Here is an 18736-nt window from a genome sequence, read left to right as displayed (position 1 = left end):
TTGAATCTTCAAGCAGAAACGCCCAATATTAAATATGCTTGCAGGCAAACACGCAAAATGGACGCCGTTTTTTGCAGGTGGTGTGGAGTTTCCACGTGATTTTACACAAGCAAACCTTAAGTAAATCAGGCCCTGAGCGTTTAGACATTTTCACAGTAATAATATAGCCAGCATTTTTTTCTATTAAAAGAAAATGGGAACCTGATTTTATACAATGTGAAACCTTTAAGAACTAACTTTAATGCGCTAAAGAAATATCAGCATGTCGAATACAATTACCTAGTTCTCTTCAACTACAGCACGCATTAGTCTGAGTGACCTTTGTTTGTTAATGTACAAAGATCTGAACTACGCACAGGTGGGAAAACACTACAGCCACCACTTCATGGCAGGCTGGCATCCTCTGAGCAATGTGGTTTCCAGCAGGATGTGGCCTACCTTCTTTATTCAGACATGGAGGGAGGATGTGGTAGAACGGAAGATATTAGTGCACATGTGTGTGCCTGCTAATGAGCTTTAGTGTGATAGAGAACTTGTTATGTTTGATGATAATGTGTAAAAAGAGAAGAGAAGAGAAGTGAGCGAGGGATTTGTTTGTTTGTTCATGTCAGTAATCAATAATAACCACTGCTCACCATTTTTGTGAGCTTAGCTGACGTGTGACAACCACATTCCTCTGCGTGCGTTTGAACTATGGCTGCGTGTGTGCATGTGTGTGTGTGTGTGTGTGTGTGTGTGTGTGTGTGTGTCCTACATAAGTACCACGATGGTTTAGAAGGCTTAATATGATTCTCTGTGCTCACAACATAAAATTATGAACAGGACATAATCAAATAAGCCCTCTTGTGGACTGTACCTTTCTGTAGGTGTGTCTGGTCCAGGTGAAGTGGAGGTGGAGGCAGAACGAGGGGGGAGGGGCGGCTTTTCATCCTCTCCATCTACGAGTCACAGAAAATGAGAGTCAGCGCGTGACAAGAAGAGGGCCTCTGCGACCGCGTGGGCTGTGCTTCGTGAGCTCTGGATTTACCGGAGTAGTCCCTGTCATCACTGACAGCTGTCTCCTCTCTGTCGACGGTGTAAAGCAGGGTGGTGACCAGACCCTGGCTGGGCTGCAGGTACAAAGACACCAACTCTGGCAACGTCTTGAACCGCTTAGGCTGGACGCCCTGAGACGTCTGAGAAAGAATGGAAGGAAGACAAACACAGCGGGAAACACCGAGAGACAAAGGAAAAGAAGAAACATGACAATTACATCCAAACTCTGTTATTCAAATCTCTGGTGGCCCCTATTGTTCCATATTTAATGCTGTGTAAGCAAATACAGCCCAGTAGGCTAATATAATTCAAACCAGGAAGAACTGCTTTGGTAAACAGTGATGGCAAAACAAAACAAAATCTGTTCCAGGAAGCACAATTAGACTTTTACGCTCTTTTTTAATGTCACGGCTCCGACTCTAAAACTTTAAAGACATCTGTGATGTGGCCACATGGTCTGAAGCACCATGCTGTCGTGTGTGTGAGGCCGGTGGTGGCGTGGACTTCACAGCTGTTGGGCATAAGGCACAAAGAGGCTGCTGTTGGTGTTGGTGTTGGGTGTGTGTGTGTGTGTGTGTGTGTGTGTGTGTGTGTGTGTGTGTGTGAGAGAGAGAGACAGAGCTGAGAGCCAACAAAAGCACCTCTGCCTGCCAGCTGCCGCCGAAGCATGAGCGTGAGAGTGTGAATGTCTTTTGTGTACCTGTACGGCCAGAAATCCCTCATCGTCTGGGAGGATTCTGTACGTGTGGACGTGCTTCTGAAACCTGCAGAGGGAGGAAAGAGACAGAGAGGGAGGAGAAGGCAGAGAAAAACACAAAAAGAGGACAGAAAGTTGGAGTGGAAAACAGAGGGAGGGGAGAAGAAGAGACAACATTTAGACAACTGTTTGACCCTGACATTCATATATACACTCTTGTACTTGAGCTCAGTGGATAGTGTGTGTGTGTGTGTGTGTGTGTGTGTGTGTGTGTGTGTGTGTGTGTGTGTGTGTGTGTGTGTGTATGTATGTATGTATGAGAGTGAGGGGGGGGCTAGACACTGTAGAGAGCTTCAACCTGTTGCTGTCCGTCACAGCGTTGAGCGTGCTTTATCCTTACAGTAGCATGATACAGTAAAGCAGAACAGGGTTGAATCCAGTGTTTACACATTTTAAAGTTACAGTGACGGTAGAAAATAAACACAAAACCCATCACACTTTGTGAAATGGAGTCCAAGTTTTACAAATAAATGTCGGCGAGAGTTTGTCGTGCATTTCTTTCATCGAACAACAGCGGATGACATTTCAAAGTGTGAATTGCATTTCTGATTGAACCACTGACTTCTTTTTTTTTTTTTTTTCAACCAATCGCAAATCAATGCAGTGACATTGCTATTGCCGAGCCATGACTACACGCCCGGAGCCACAAGCTGGAGTCTAATGATTTTCATGTCTGCGTTTCGTGTCGCTTCAGTGGACGGGTTACAAAATGTTTAATTTGCCAATCAAACGTTGTGGTTTATGTTCATTGGTCTGTTCAGGAGTGTAGGCGTCAGGATGGCAGCTTATGCAAAATACTTTATGGCATGTGTGTGTATAAATGCAGGGAGGGATGAACCCATGTCGGGAACTCATCCCGCTCTGACCTCTCAGCTGTGTTTCCAGTTATTCCAGGACAATGTCCTGCAGGAACTAAAATATGTGGACTAGAATAAAATCTAAAACTGATTTTCAACAACAAAGTGCAAGAAAACATTTTCTTAATATCCATAATAACCTAAACTTAAAATAGAAATTACACATTATACCTTTTTTTTTTTTTATACTTGAGAAAAAGTGTTGAATGTAATGAAACCTTTTGATTGGCGATGCTTAAAGTCTGACCAATACTGCATTTTTGGGTCTGATGCCCATACCAATGTAAGGAAGTAAAAAACGTTCCAATAAACAGGACGAAATGTGGTTATCAAATACTCTTGACAAAGACATGCAATGCGGCCAGGATGTAGTGTAATTATAACTAACGATAAACAAATTGTTTAAGGCTTAACGTGGGTCTGAAGTGCTGGTTGCTTATCTGAGTGTCACTGATAGGAAAGTAGTTAAGCCTACATTGTTAAAGCCTTCATGATATCAGAGACTCAAGTCAACATTTGTGCAATTGTATATTCATGTTATGTAATGTTTTAACCTTTGGACTATTTTCTTAGTGAGGGCAATTGTGTTTTTACAAGCAACTTATCACCAGTTCCTGCTGCAGTGGTTCTAATGCCAAAACATATATGATGTCCATTTTCATATTCTTGTTTATATCTGTCAGTACACAGAGAAGAGGGGGAGACATGCAACAAAGGCCCTGGCACAGATTTGAATCCATTTCTGAGGTAAATGATGAAGAACATAACAAGCTAAACACTCGAAACAGAAAGTTCCCACGTCAAACTGATTTAAATCCAGCACATTTATCAGACTGTTACCAATAATAGTTCAATATATCAACTCAGAGTAACACTATAAACTACATAAATATTTGCCCCTCTCAAAACGTATCCATATTTAATCTGTTCACATTATGAACACAATGCACTGCAAGCCCAGGAACACAGAATCCATACACAGACGTCACTGCAGTGTGCAGTGTTCAGTGTGTGTGTGTGTGTGTGTGTGTGTGTGTGTGTGTGTGTGTGTGTGTGTGTTTTCCTGTTGGCTGCTGATGAGATTCTCTGCAGGTCTGTGCAGTAAATACTATTGTTTCAGTCGCTGAACAGTTAGTGGGGTGGGGTTGGGGGTGGGGAGAAGAGAGCGGGGTTTATTGTGGGTCGGAGACAGACTCAAAGTATACAGTGTACTGAATGGTGTCAACAGTGGTGTGTGTTGAGTGTACTGAAAGCCCCACGGACTCGCTCCGTCCTGTTGGAGTGCCACCTCCTCTTCCTCTGTCCCATCCAAAGAATACACACAGCCTACATCCTTTTGCCAAGCTCATGCAATAGTCTATCAGGGTAAAACTTAACTTAGTGTCCTTCAAGTTACCGACAATCAACGGGTAAGTTTACCCCCTCACAGCCCACTCAGTCCGTCCTGCCAACATGTATTTCACTTTTCACTGTCTCAAAGTGCAGCAGGCCACTTCTGTCCTGGCACTGACGACCAATGAGTGCATTAACACACTCCAGTGACACTCCAGGAATATCCTGCACCTGCCATTGTTAACTAGGTCTGGGAAATATATCGATATTATATTGTGATATTAAACTAGTTCATATTTCTCATAATATTGTGATATGGCATCAAGGTTTTCTTTTCCTGGATTTAAAGGCTGCATTACAGTGAAGTGATGTTAATTTCTGAATTTACCCCACTGTTGCAGCTGTTCTATTGTGTGCCTTTACTCACTTAGTCAGTTTAACCACATAACTGATGATTATTTATCAAAATCTCATTGAGCATTTTGTGAAAGCACCAACAGTCATCCCTACAATATCGAGAGATGTTTTTGGTCAAATATATTGTAATATTTCATTGTGTCCATATCACCCAGCCCTACTGCAAACTTGCCAAGCTACTACTACTTTGAGAAATGTCAACCCGCAAAAACACAACAGTCAACTGAGGAGGTGCAGACGCCCCTCTGGTTGCCAACAAAAGGATCCAGCAAGTGTGTGTGCCGCGCTGAAGATGATGTCACAGTAGTGTCATGCGATGTCGCATTGAGAGCACACTAGTAAATCTGCCGTGGAAAACTAAATCCAAAAATGTACCTGTTATCAAAAGTGAGTTGTAAACTGGATTAGAGCCGGTATCGATGGTAAAAAAGGGGCATAAACCAGTACCAATTCTCCTCAGTACACTTGCACAGTTTTTCAAAGGTATTTGTCAAGTAGGTTGCTCCAGGCTTCTTGGAAAATGACTAGTGTTCAATGTCTTCTGTGTCTTCATGTAATCCAGGACTGACATAATGATTTTCAGATCAGGGCTCTGTGGGGTTCAGACCACTTGTTGCAGGACTCCTTGTTCTTCTCGTCACTGAGGACGGTTCTTTATGAGTCTTGTTTTATCTTTGGGGTTGTTATTTTTATGCAGCAGAAAGAATTTGGGATCAATAACGCCCTCTCTGATTGTATTTGCGTCATGAATAAGAACCTAAACATCTAACGTGCCAAATACATTTGCGCAGTCCTGCTGCATCAATTTCAAAATGATGCCCGTGCATCAGAGTATGAAAGCATTCAGTCATCTGATGTTGGTGCATATAGCAAGACACATTAAGGAAAAGTAGACGAACATAATAAAGAGCACAAAATATTGTGTAAATTTCATCCGTAGTCACCCAAAAACTAACTGTTTATAAAAAAGCATTCAAAAAAAACAACAACTAAAAGGCAACACTCACTCACACACCTTTTTGGTGAGGAATGCTTTCATAGAAATGTCTACATTTCAAAAACACACACAGAAACACAGCGTCAGCCTGAACCGTGACATGTTAAGACGCGCTGCAGTGATACGGAGAACATATTCCTGACAGCAAAAATAGAAAACAATTCAATGTCTCGGTGGCACAGAGACACTCACATCTATTAGCATCTTGCCCAATGATCGACGTCTCTCTTGTTAAGACAGTAAAGACGTGCCAGTAAACTATTAGTAAACTAGTAAATCACACTGTGCCAGTGATTTATTTAAGATATTGTTGGCACACAAATAGTATACATACTCAGCATCAGAAACAGATGAGCTACAACTGTTCATCTTCTCATTGTCAAATTGTGAGCTGGTCAAGGTGGTCACTTCCTACAAAAGTCAGCGTATTAAAACTTGCAAGCAGACACAAAACTCAAAGTCTGCAGACAGAAATGTGAACTAAGAGGAAGAGAAAGGCATAGGCCTGCAGACGGGACCAGGAGTCAGTCCCACAACCAGACTGGAAACACTTTCCAAACACACTGGTGCCCCCAAGTCCTTCAAAAAGGAAGTTATCATGTCCTTGTATGTCAGTCACGAGGGGAAGCTCAAAAAGTAATGTTTAGTAGTCACATTCAGGTAAAACAAACAAAAAACACACTGTAGCACAAATTTCATGAGTATGAGCCTAAAGAAGCCAATAAAGCTTAAGCGCATAAAAAAAATGTAGTAGCCAGATCTAATGAGCACTCAAAATGTTGATATAATTATGTGCAAAGCTACCGTGTCATCTCCAGGTCCTGTAGATGAAAACAACCTGACAGCGCTCACTGGAAATCAATACTGTAAACAGTTATTCTCCTTCCGTGGCAAACAAACACTACAGTGTTTGCAAGGATTTTTTTTTTTTAAAGACCCCCTCCAATGAAAACCAAGCTTGTAACTTTGTTAAAATGTCCCTGTGATGTTTTTTTTATAAGCACCAAAAAATATAATGTGCGCAATCAACAGTCAAAGCCGTGACGGAGCATTTCTGTCTAGGAACTGCAGTGACAGTGTGACGGTCTCAAAAACACAGATTCAGACAGCCAGTGTTTATACATCACAAACTCGAGGAACAAAAATCCAGTCAACTTGCGGGGTGGGTGGAGACCACGGCTCGGACTATTTGCATATTGATAGATGTGACTGCTTGATGAATGACAGCAAAGGTGTCGAGTTCCTGGATGGATGGAAAGATTTTTTTTCCCCTGGAAAAATAGCACTAAATATGTAATTCTAATGAAAAGACAACAATGACTTTTCAGTAGTTCTAAAGAACAGTGTCATGCTGAGGAGGCTATAAGAGGAAATGATAATCAGCATGAAGAGGACCTGCTTTAAATATCAGTCTCAAGCCTCCAGCATGCCACACTGGGCATGTGACCAAAACCAAAGTGCCTTTCAGTTGTTGAAACATTTTCACTCCTCTGGGGAATCAGATTTTACTTCCTGGAAATTAAGTTTTTTTTGTACCCAAATAAATAACTCACAAGGTGACAAATACTTGTGTTGTCTGACTATATAATATTTTCCTTGTTAGCTTCAGGGACTGTTGGAAAATGATGGGTCATCCCTGTTCCCAAAAAGATTATTTATGAAGGTACACGACCTACGTGACCTGTGACTGGGCATGAAGATGGGGAAAAACTCTAGTACTTAGTTATATAATGTTCTGTTCCCTCTCATTGTAAATATATTATCTTTTATTTTATAAACTTTTAGTCTAAGATCATTTAAAATATTGGTATTATTGGTTTTACTATTACTTTTTCACTACATTTGAAGTGTCGCAATGTCAGCTTGATAGTCATCTGTAAAGCATTTCTAATTGTGCAGTCATGGTGCAGTCATGGTGCAGTCATGGTGCAGTCATGTGCAGCAAACTGGCATAATCAATGCAATGTACATAATCAATATGGTATTGATCTTTGACTTTAGCCTGGAGCCTGAACTTCTGAGAAGGGATTAAATTACAAGAACTGTCTCAAGCGCAAATCATAGAATTGAACAACTAGTTTACATAATCTCCGATATCACTGAAATCCAATTATTTAAAAACTGCATACACACTGCAAGGTGGAAATGGTTTCTGTGGCTGTTGAATTATAAATTACAATACACACTACAAAAATATAAATCTCGATTTAATTTATTCTCTCTCCCTTTCTTTGTGTCAGAGTAAGGTTAATGAATAACAAATTGTGCCTCAACTACTTCCTATAATCACAGAAAAAGAAGGAAATGACGGGTAAATAAGACCACTTGTGAAATGTTCACCTTTTAATATCAGAGCAGGTTCAGTCCAGTTTAATGCCTTCATCATCCATGGCTGCAATAAAGTAACTGACAAAAAGTTACAGTAAAGGTGACCGTGGTTATGTTTAGATTTTTACTGCAGGCAAAACGTCTCGGTAAAAAGCAGGAAGATTGTTAGTGAAGCACATTTTGGCTGAAGTCTGTTCAGGACCTATTTCAGCGAAAATGAAAGAAAGTCTCTGAGATGAAAGTCACTGATGTGAGAGGTGAGAGGTGAGAGGAAGGGAGAGGTGGAGGCAGGAATGAATCCGGAAACAAATGATGCATGGATGTCAAGACAGTCGTTGGCCACAGAGTGACCTACTGAATGACTAGTGAATCCAGCTCTGCATGAAAAATGGATATAGGGACCACTGTTTGTCCTCGACGGTATATTTTCAAAAGGCCGGTGGCAAGCAGATACTGTATGTTTTTAAAAGGAGGGTGGAGATACTTGACAAAACTATACTATATTTTAAATGACAGAGCTCAGACAACACTATAGGTGTATTGGGACCGAAACAAAATATTATTTTCATTATCTAATAATCTGTCTGTTATTTTCGCAATTAATCGATGAGCGGTTTGGTCTTTAAAATGGTAAAAAAAAAAAAATGTTGACTAGTGTTTCCCAAAGCCCAAAGTGTAGCCTCAAATGTCTTTGTCCTGACCAACAGTCCACAACCAAAATATATTCAGTTTATCATCATATCACAAAAAAATGATTTCATTTATGAAGCTAGAATAAAAAATGTCTAATACTTTTTAAATAAATAAAAAATTACTCAAAACGGCAAATCTAATATAAAAATAGTTGGCAATACATTTTCGGTCTGTTAACAAATCTATTCATCAAGTAGTCATTGCAGCTCTAATATGTAGCTACAATTCCTCAGAGCCCAAGAAGATGTTTTGTCTGATCAACAAGCCAAAGTCCAAAAGCATTCAGTTTACAATGAAGCAAAACAGAAAAAAGCAGCAAATCCTTTGAGAGGAGGTGCAGGAATTAGTGATTATTAGAGATCATTATAACAGTTGCAAATTACTTTTCTGTTGGGCATTTATTGGCCAATTGTCTCAGTCTTAGTAGCCATCTATTAAATCTTTAATCTAGGTTATGTGTTTGCATATTCACACAAATACATTGTACATAAATGATCCACTGCTAGTGTGTGTGTGTGTGTGTGTGCGTAAACACACACACACACACACACACACACACACACTGAACCCAGCATGAGGTAAACCATCAGATAGGGGATGTAGGTCGAGTCAATGTCAGAGTACTGTGTCACATGGCCTTTTATTCCCTTCATTTGAGCAATCTGTAGTCGCCCGTGTATCTGTTTAACTTTGTGTGGGTGTTGGGGGACGTAGAAGTCACTTGTAAAACTAGAAATGACCAAAATTCCCTTTTCCACGGTTTATTTGACTTGTCTGAGTCACCGTCATGTGTACACAGCAGTGTCAGCCGTCTGTCTGTGCGGAAGCTTCATCATCTGCTTGTGAGGTACAAAGATATATTTCTTTTACAATTGTCAAACTGTCTGGTTGAACAAGGAGGTGGCCGGTAGAAAAGTCTCCCTTGCGTAATGAAGGATGGCTGTTTTATCTCCTATTTTAGCAGAAGAGATGCCAGATCCTCTGAAGAGAGATGGTCTGAACTTTCCTGACTGAACAGATTGTTGTAATTTCATGAAGATAGTATGTGTAACTCCTCAGCTGCAATGATCTTATTATGAGCTTCAAATTAAAACATCAGCCAAGCCTCACCAGCCCATAGATGCTTATATTTACCTCCGGGACCACTCAGTTTATGATGCCACTGCTCACAACCCGCAGGCTGATTGCAGCAGCGTTGCCCTGTAAAAGAGAAAAAGCGGCGCTGCAGGCAACCACATCAGACACAAGACAGACAGGGACAGCCCTTAAAGCTGTGTGCCATGCTGGAGGTTCACTGCTGGGCAGACACACAGTCTCTCTCCCACTCACTGCCCTCCAGGAGAAAGTAAACAAATGCCTGCAAACTTTTTAAACACTTTCTGACGCAGGCTTCAACTACAATTTGATCACATCGGTTGGCCAATGGTGCCAGTTTGCAGCTGCATAAGAGTTTAGGTCACACTTTTGAAAGTTTTGCAGGATAATAACAGACTTCAACGTCTTCAACACAGAAACCCCAGACCCGCTGAAGGCGTGTGTGCTAGCGGTTAATCACCATTAAAGCTAAAACAAAGGATAACAAAGCGCAACGATGGAGTTACTTACAGTACACACAAGGCGTAAGCCCCGTTCACGCTCTCGCTGTCCCGCACCAGGAAGCTGCCGTCTCTCCCAGCCCGGGCGAGCAGCTCCTCGGCCGCGGCTCGACTCAGGTCCCGGTGATACCACATCGGTGGTGCGGGGCCCAACGGAGAAACCCCACCACCACCACCACCACCACCCCCGGCCATGGCCACAGCCCTTCAAACCGGGTTCAACTCGAGCTGCTTCTCGTCTTCTCCGTAAAACTTCCCAGTCCTCCTCCAGACCAGAATAAAAGAGGACCGGAGACTCGGGAGTAAAAGGAGCGTTTTTCCAACCGAAGTCCGGAGGCGCCAAACGACCGACGGCGGCGCTACAAGTTGTTAATTCGTGAAGTTACGCCGTTTGCGGCAGTTCCTGAAAGGCTCACCACCCTCCTCCTTCACTTCCCAGTCCCACGGAAATCAGGCTATGTAAATCCACACAGGAGACCCGGGCAGCAACAGGGGGGGACGAGTACTGCCAACACCGACCGTGTCAAAATAAAGCTCTTCCTGTTAGGATTTTCAAAATAAAACAAGTCGTTCATAAATTTACACGGAGATACTTTATTGGAAGGGTACAGTCAGCTAAAGTTTGTTTTCTGTCATGTCTGCCTGTAGTTAACTTGACAGAGAAGGAGGGCTTGATGGATAGTGATGGATAAATAGAGAAAGCAAGAGGAAGAAGCAGGGATAGAGACCAAGTAAAGAAATGGACAAACAGATCAAAGGATAGAAACACGTGTGACCTGCTTTCATTTTATACAACTTTACACTTTTTCTCCACTACAAGAGAAATACTGTCCTTTTTACTCCACTCCATACAGTATACCTTAAACCTTGAATTGCCTGAACTATCCAACAGAGTTTTATTATCGATTAATCCGTGCATTATTTTCCTGACTAATCAATTAGCTGTTTGGTCTTTAAAATGTCACAAAATAGTGGAAAATGCAGACCAGTGTTTCTCAAAGCCCAGGGTGCAAACTAAAATGTGTTGTTTTGTCCTGACCAACAGTCCACAGCCAAACTATTTCAGTTTATTGTCATGGAGGAATAAAGGAAGCAGAAAATATTTAGATTGACAAAGCTGGAATCACAGAAGTCAACATGATTAATCAAATATCAAAATACTTGGGAAATAATGTTCTGTTGATCAAATAATCATTTCTATAACAGTATACTGCTATAACAGTTCAAACTAGCTGCACCTTGATCACCTGCCAGATTAAAACACTTTGTACACTTCATGTGTCTAAAATAACCATCCAATAATATGAAGAAAGGGGCATAAGTTTAGTTTTCCATTTTGCTATAGTAGACACCAAGTATTTTCCACAATCCTGTGAATGGGCTCAGGTTCCTGTGGTTTTATAGCTTGAAGTACACCGCTTAGCATTTTCTAGCCACTCATAAAGTTTTCATTCATATGGATAAAAAGATACCAATGTGAACGACAATCCATTTTTCTACTCTTGTATCGTGGCTCAAAGTTTAAGCCTACATGGTCAAAGCCTTCACTAATGCCAGAGGACTTTTCTCTTTGGACATCATGACCTGCAGCCACTGTGGAGGCCAGGCTGCAGTCATTTCTCAACACAAGCTCCAATCGAGTTATGCAAGCCTTTTCTTTTCCAGACTACACACGCACACACACACACACACACACACACACACACACACACACACACACACACACACACACACACACACACACACACACACACACACACACAGACTGTCCACCTTGGAGCCACACTGACAAACCACAGAAAACAAGCAAGCCAGCGTTTAGAGATCGCCGCTCAGTATTCTGATTTAGGCCTTTTTTCAGCCCACAAAGAGTCTGACTCCTAAAATGTGGTATGGATACACACACGTACAAAGTAAGAGAGGAGTAAAATGAGAGAGAGAGAGAGAGAAAGAGAGAGAGAGAGCGAGAGAGAGAGAGAGAGAGAGAGAGTTGGGTAGGGTGGTGTGTGCTGCCAATGACCTCAGAAAAGTTGAGTATTAATAGCTGCAGGGACAGCAGCCATCCCAACACTATTTCTGGTTATGGCATCACACTGTGTCTGTCTGAGTTGACTGTAAAAGACTGTATGGGTTAACAATATGTCTAAAAATACTATGTCAGCAAAATAATTAGTTCTTTTCCAGTCTAGTTTTTCTATTAGTTCTAGTCTTTTACATCTTACCATAACTGTTTGCTGCCATTGTCACAAAACAATGAACAGCATATTGACAGTTTCTTAGAAAACTTTTGTTCATGTAAGTTAAGCCTGAGGGTGAGGCCATAGGACATGTTGTTACCCACAATATTGTGTTTTTTTATTTTTTATTACAGAATTACATCCCTGTATTGAGGCCTGACTGCACTGTATGGATATCTCACAGTCACCTATCATAACCTTTAGCACATAATGTCACATTTTTTATGTTTCTGACTCATGAACATTGTGTTTATCAACAACCAAGAAGCAATAATATCTGAAAAGGTGTCTCCTGAAGTTTATTGGTGGAATTTGTGGTCTGTTTTTGTATCACTATTGTAGAAACCAACCTCTTTTCAGTTTCACTTTCTTTCTTGACTGCGTTTGATGATATTTAATGAAAATCATTCTACTCTGTCTGAGCAATGTTTTCTGTTCCACTCGCTGTCACACAACCCCGAAGCAGAATATTTCCCATCCATGCTATTAGTTGGCAAGATTTTATTTTCATTAAATGCCGTTCCTTTTTTCTCCAACCCTTTCTTCCAGATCTTAACTTGACTTCCACAGTTAACTGCTGTTTCTTAATGATGTTTCAGACAGTCAAAAATGCAAGCTGGAAATGCTTTGATATGTTTTATAGCCTTCCCCTGTTTTGTAGGCATCAATTAGCTTTGTTTCAGCCAGTTGCTCAGGGATTGTTTGTTTTTTGTGCTTGGTTTTTTTGGGATTTTTAAAGTGCATGAAATAAAAAGCAAGAGTGCATGATGGGGTTTTATTCTCTTTTGTTCACTTAAAAAAAAAGTGTAATTTGCAGAGGGGTGCTCAAATTTCTGTCATTTAAACCCAGGTTAAGTACTATTGTATTCTCCTTTGCATTTATCGGCACACTGTTATTTTTGAAAAAAAAAACTGTTGGCCCTGTATTACTGGACTTTTGCAGTTATACCATACAATGCTGTTTCTGTTCAGGTATGAGAGTTTTGTGCATGTAGTTTATGTAGAGAGAGGAGATAGGAAACACTAAGCTGAAATTCACAGGTTAAATTTGAAATGCTGAATGATACAGGAAGGATGTTATCATCAGCCTCAGAAACAGAACAACACTTTGACGTGTCGGATGTCTGCCAGAAGGACACGGGCTAATTTTCAAAACATTAAGATACTGGTGACTGCAGGAGTTACCAGGCCTTTATTATGAAAGTACAAAGTCCACAAAGTATACAAAATATAAGTGAGACTTATCTTTGATCAGCCAAGGCCCTCTACGTTCACATATCATAGATAAACCAGCAAACCAACAAGACATATTCAAATGATCATATTAGATTCCTTCTCCTCACAGTCACTTACACACAAACACAAACACACACACACACACACACACACACACACACAACACACTGATGATGAATCAATACAGAAACGCACATACACATAGGGGGAGACAGAGACATGAACACACTATCAATCTGTTTTTCTCTTCTTTTTCCCTCTATCTGTCACTAACAAACACACACACACACACACACACACACGGGGGACTGGAACCCTGTAATTAGGAAGCAGTGGAGCCCACTAACCACTAGCTGGCCCAGAGTGCTCATGTGATCGCTGGGGCCCAGTGTAGAGAAACGTTTTCCCTCAGAGCCAGATCCTGGGTCAGTTTTCCAGTTTCTGCACTGGTGGTTGAGGTTGTGAAAGGGTTATTAAACTGATCCATACTCTGCACTTAAAATGTCAGCCCAGAGAAGTAATACAGTATGTGGCACGTCCCTTCATGGCTTGTACACATGCACAATTTATTTTAGTTTTTTTTCCTTGTTCCACAGACTTTGAATCTGCAAACCTTTCAGATTAAATTACTGTCCTGCCTTGCCTTTGGATGCTTCCATGTTGGTAATGAAGTTATAATTTTGTTATTTATTAAATTTATGTCTTTAATGTTTTTTTTTTATCTTAGAAGACAAAAGCAATATGTCCTTTCTCTAGTAAGGAGCACAGACAGTTGCTGCTTCGATGACGACTGTAAATTAAATCATGTGTTTGGTGGTTATGAACCTTTTTTGCAGAAAACATAGAAGATCCAAATGATCAAATTTAAATTACCTTTAATACTAGTACTTCAGTTTACATGCCAGGAAAGGGGCTTTCCCGAAAGCAAACTTTCCTGGTATATTTTCAAGCAGGTGCTTTAAAAATGTTAAAAGACAGGACAGAAATGTTTTCTTCAGGTGTTGAGTTGTCAAGATAAAATATGATGCATTTCTTTTTTGTATCATCACTGGAGATCCACTAGGAGGCTCAATGACTCAAAGCACCAGAAGATTATTGGAAATCAGTTTTATTGGTAGCTCAGAGGTGATGCAGGGTAAGTCAAGGACACTCTTCTAGTACATCATTCCAGAGAAGGATGTGGCAGCCAGAAAGAGCAGTATTGTCGGGGCAACGGTCTGGCGTTGCTGTGCGTTTTTGATGTAGTACTCGGCTACCTTCCTGTTGGGGTTTTCCCCAGTGAACCAGAGCTGCATGCAGCGGCCGGTGGATTTGATATGGGTGGTGTAAAGGTAGGAGTTGGACCAGATTTGTTCACACATGGATTTGGGTGTGGGGTAAACTTCGGTCCAATTCCTGCACTTGCTGTCTTTAGGACATCTGTTAAAACCTGTGAGAGAGGAAGGGACGCCAAACACAAGTTAAGCAATTGATATTAATTAACCCCCAAGCGGCAAAAAAAATTAAGTGGAAGATCTCAAAATATCTTTATTAGTGAATCTGTGTATGGTGTTGTGTGCACATAGTCCTAAATCTGCATGTGCCCCCCGGTATGCGTATGCAGTGATGTACACCGATGTGCACGTGTGTGTGTGTGTGTGTGTGTGTGTGTCTTACCTGTGCTCCAGTCCCATCCCTTGTGCCAATTAGTCTTGCAGGTAAAATCATTCTTGCAGTCTTCCCACCAACTTTCGCAGTCTTCCTTACACAGGGGCACATCCAAGATACGCTGCTTACGCCAGCCCTCGTCCGCCTACACCAATAAATGACTTGTTTATATGATTCAATAATGTTAAAACACAAGTCATATATTTCCATAACTCCTTTCCCTCACAGTTGCATTACTGTGAACTGCGAAGTGAGTTGTAAAGTTGTCCACAGTTTTCACAAGTTTCTTTTAACTGGCTGGTGATTTTGTAACTGTCTGCAGTTTGTAGATTTAGCTGTCGAGACAAGCTGTTCAACCTCCTGTGCTGCCATCTAGTGTGCAAGTACATGTATACACAAGAGGCTCAAGGGCACACGTGGCCAATACACACCTTTTGTATCCAGGGTCCCAAGTGTGGTGAGCACTCATAAAAGCACGTGTCTTGGATGAAATGTTTCTTGCACTGGTCGCTCATAGGACCACAGTGCTCCCAGTTGAAGTTGTACAGATAGGAGCTATCGTTGTGGGCTCCTTCGGTGGTGTTGGCCATGCAGCATGCATTGTCACGCCAGGGAGCACACTGGAAAGAGGAAGAAGAAAGCGGGATCACTTTATGATCTTCTAACCAAAAATATATATATTTTTTAGCCCTCTTTATACATCAAGTTTCGAACAAGAACAGAAACTTTTAACATTACACCTGCTCGAACCTCCCATCATCTCACTTTGTTCTACTGTATCTCAGATGTCTGGATGTTTGCATTCATCACCTGACTGTACAGCTTTCCCTCAGGGCCAGGCTCGATTTTGTGGTGTTTTGCATCCATACACATGTTGAGTTTGTCCAGAGACAGAGCGCCACTGGAGAGGGCAAACAGCAAGGCCAAGACAGCCCACATGACTCTAGAGGAGGGAGGCATTAGTAGAAAATTCTTTGATAAAATGATTAAGAAAAGAGGAAAAATAATGGAATGGCAGACAAAATATAATACAGTCAAAGAGACCAACTTTACACACTGGCTTAAAAATAAGTTTTTCTTCTAATTTTTTTTATTTTTACCCCTCAAAAAATATTTGTGTGAAAAACTGGACATCAGAGGAGTCACAGAAATGCAAAAATATGCTACATGTGTTTTTCTTATTTAAAAGATAATTGTGTCCATTAAAGAATTGTTTCGTGTTTTTACTTTAAAGATGCTGTAAAGAAAATTCCAAGATTTGCTTCTCAATACATTATATACGTGTGAAATGAGTTGCTGAAATGTGGAGTTAGACTGTTAAACAGTTTCTTACCTGTCTTGAGCTCAGTTTTTTTTTAGGCGGGGCTAAAACCTAACCTATCTACGTCACAACAACCTATCTACGTCAGATCACAGACGGTTTATATAACCTTCTGCATGGCTCCTCCTCTCACGGTGAAACGCTGTAAAAGCCTGGAGCTCATTTGCATAAGAGGTCATCCCACTGGACTTCAGTTCTACTCCTGACGTAGTCAGATTGTTATTGTACATCAGCTGGCTGCTACAGGACGTCTCCCTCCACCCGCAAGTGAATCTTTCATGGAAGCAAGAACCTCCAAAGCAGCGCTGCATCGCTATTTAAATGTCCTACTGATGAAGAAAGGAAAAAGAGGTGGATTGATTTCGTGAAGAGCTTCGCTAAAGGAGACCTGAGGATTAACACCAACAGCCGCCTCCAGAGTGAACATTTCACGGCGGATAGTTTCAACTTCCACCGGAGACGGACTGAGTTCACAGACGCACCGCTTCTCCTGCAGCGCAGAGCCGAACCGAGTTTCACCCTCACGGCCGTTCATCGTTTTTGTACTCCGGTGTAATATTACACCGGTACCGGTCCGGATAAACGAGCCCAACTACATGTGCAGGAGGCTGCAGAGAGCAGGCGGAGGAGGAGGAGGAGGAGTTGGAGGATGAGGGACATCAGTGGAAGAGAAAGACTGTCGGGTTCGACCTGAGCAGGTTCAAAGCTTGAATTGACGTGATGTAATAAATAGACATATGATGCACTGAATTGACATATGTGATATAATGCAGCGTTGTTCATGTTGCAGTCGTTACAGAACTAAATCAACTCCTCCGCTCTTATTATCTCCACTATTGTAATGCAGGTCATTAGAAGTAGTTGGAGAGCTCACTGTCTGCTGTCTCTGGTGTCCAGTTTTACTCCTGTGTTACAGCTCAGGGGGACAAGCTGGATTTGATTACATCTGTATGTTTCACTCATTGGACAAATATATTCCAATTCTATTGTGTTTTCCCAAAGCAGGCTGCTCCGTCCACCAGAGAGACAGAGTACCAGTGGGACATCGTGCATGAAGTCACTGAGAGGTTGGATGTCAGACGGACCGCTTAGTGGGGAAAAGAACTGCAGCCACAGGACTGTCATATTGAACACTGAACACCTTCCAGTGAGTGGGCGGAGCTTCAGCTCCTTCAGGACACGCCCCCCCAGTCTCAGAGCAGAGAAGACTGATGATTTTCTCACGATTTCAAAGCCTAATTTAACAAACTTGTCCGTGTTTTTTTTCATTCAAATTTGGATGGGTAGTTAACAACCCATACCTCTGTGGTGTAATGAACTTAAAACTCATTTTCATTTCTACTTTACAGCATCTTTAAGAACTTCCAGAGCCGCATATGATTCAAAGGTGTAACGGTAAAACAAACAGAACTTAGTTACAGCAAGTGTCAACTCAACCTTTGATTTGTATTGCAGGCAGTAACTCACAATCATAATAAGTGATGGACATGTCTTAATTATGCTCCAGGTCTGATGCATTTACTGTAACCCTTTTGCAAAATCTGTGTCTAATTGTTTTGCCTTTCCCTAAATGTATTTGCTTTCTCTCTCTGACACTCTGACATTTATTATCTTCCTCATTTTTATGTGACAAAGGATGGACATGAGAAAAGTTTTATTTACTGCAAGATGGCACAACAAATTAATTATAGCTCCTGAATGCAGCAAAAAAAACAAAAAACACAGTAGAAAGCGTTGTAATGCATACAGTCTGCCAGAAAGGGAAGATTCCTTCTCTACCCCACCATGTCATATCGTAAAGTACTCAATTTAAGAGTCATTTAATAATGTATCTTTAAGCAAGTAGAAATATTTCTATGCTGTAAGATATACTAGCTTCATCTACAGTGGAAATAGCCTCCACCTAGGAACCAATTAGAAGATTTACAAGTAATGCTAAACAAATTCGCTTTACCTTCTTTACTTCTGTGATGAGTCCTTCTTGAAGGGACGATCCTACAAATCAGTCTCCAGTCACCTCCTACACACTTCTCAAGAACAAACAAGAATTACAAAACACACATCTGTGCCCTTGTGTGTGGAAGTGCGTGAGTGGACAGTGACTGAAAACTACCGGGAGCTCTATAAAAATGAGTTCCTCGAGTCCAAAGTCTGCCTTGTGTGCATGTGCGTGATCGTGTGAGTTTTATCTTCTGTCTTGGTGTGAGGAAGGTTTTGTCTTATCTCAAGGTCAATCTAGGTGTGTGTTGTATTGGAAATGTACACACACACACACACACACACA

General features: G+C 41.3%; 2 protein-coding genes across 2 annotated transcripts in view; both read right to left on the bottom strand.

Moving 5' to 3' along the window:
• Positions 1 to 10443, bottom strand: part of inppl1a (inositol polyphosphate phosphatase-like 1a) — a 29041-nt gene extending 18598 nt beyond the window's left edge. Inside the window, exons 1-4 of the mRNA XM_069147804.1 lie at positions 10022 to 10443; positions 1736 to 1799; positions 1028 to 1175; positions 857 to 938 (exon numbers count right to left, since the gene is read on the bottom strand). Of these exons, the coding sequence (XP_069003905.1) occupies positions 857 to 938; positions 1028 to 1175; positions 1736 to 1799; positions 10022 to 10206 (479 nt within the window). The 5' untranslated portion in view covers positions 10207 to 10443. The remainder of the gene's footprint in view (positions 1 to 856; positions 939 to 1027; positions 1176 to 1735; positions 1800 to 10021) is intronic.
• A 4165-nt stretch (positions 10444 to 14608) lies between these two features.
• folr (folate receptor) lies at positions 14609 to 16070 on the bottom strand. Its single transcript, XM_069147805.1, has 4 exons — positions 15942 to 16070; positions 15563 to 15751; positions 15141 to 15276; positions 14609 to 14913 (listed from the first exon to the last, which is right to left on the bottom strand). Exons 1-4 carry the CDS (start codon positions 16068 to 16070, stop codon positions 14639 to 14641), a joined length of 729 nt encoding a protein of 242 aa, XP_069003906.1. The 3' UTR covers positions 14609 to 14638.
• Between the last annotated feature and the right edge of the window lie 2666 nt (positions 16071 to 18736).

Source organism: Embiotoca jacksoni, unplaced genomic scaffold, assembly GCF_022577435.1.
Source record: "Embiotoca jacksoni isolate LCO1_2020_lvr unplaced genomic scaffold, fEmbJac1.0.p SCAF_14, whole genome shotgun sequence".
NCBI lineage: Eukaryota > Metazoa > Chordata > Actinopteri > Embiotocidae > Embiotoca > Embiotoca jacksoni.
This window is presented reverse-complemented; position numbering and strand designations above follow the sequence as displayed.

What these genes read in the sequence shown, in the direction of transcription:
- folr (XM_069147805.1), bottom strand. Translation starts at nt 16,070, where the DNA reads ATGTGGGCTGTCTTGGCCTTGCTGTTTGCCCTCTCCAGTGGCGCTCTG. An exon ending in AGGGAAAGCTGTACAGTCAG is followed by an intron (nt 15,752 to 15,941) that starts GTGATGAATGCA and finishes TCCTCTTTCCAG; the next exon opens with TGTGCTCCCTGGCGTGACAA. An exon ending in TGGGACCCTGGATACAAAAG is followed by an intron (nt 15,277 to 15,562) that starts GTGTGTATTGGC and finishes TTATTGGTGTAG; the next exon opens with GCGGACGAGGGCTGGCGTAA.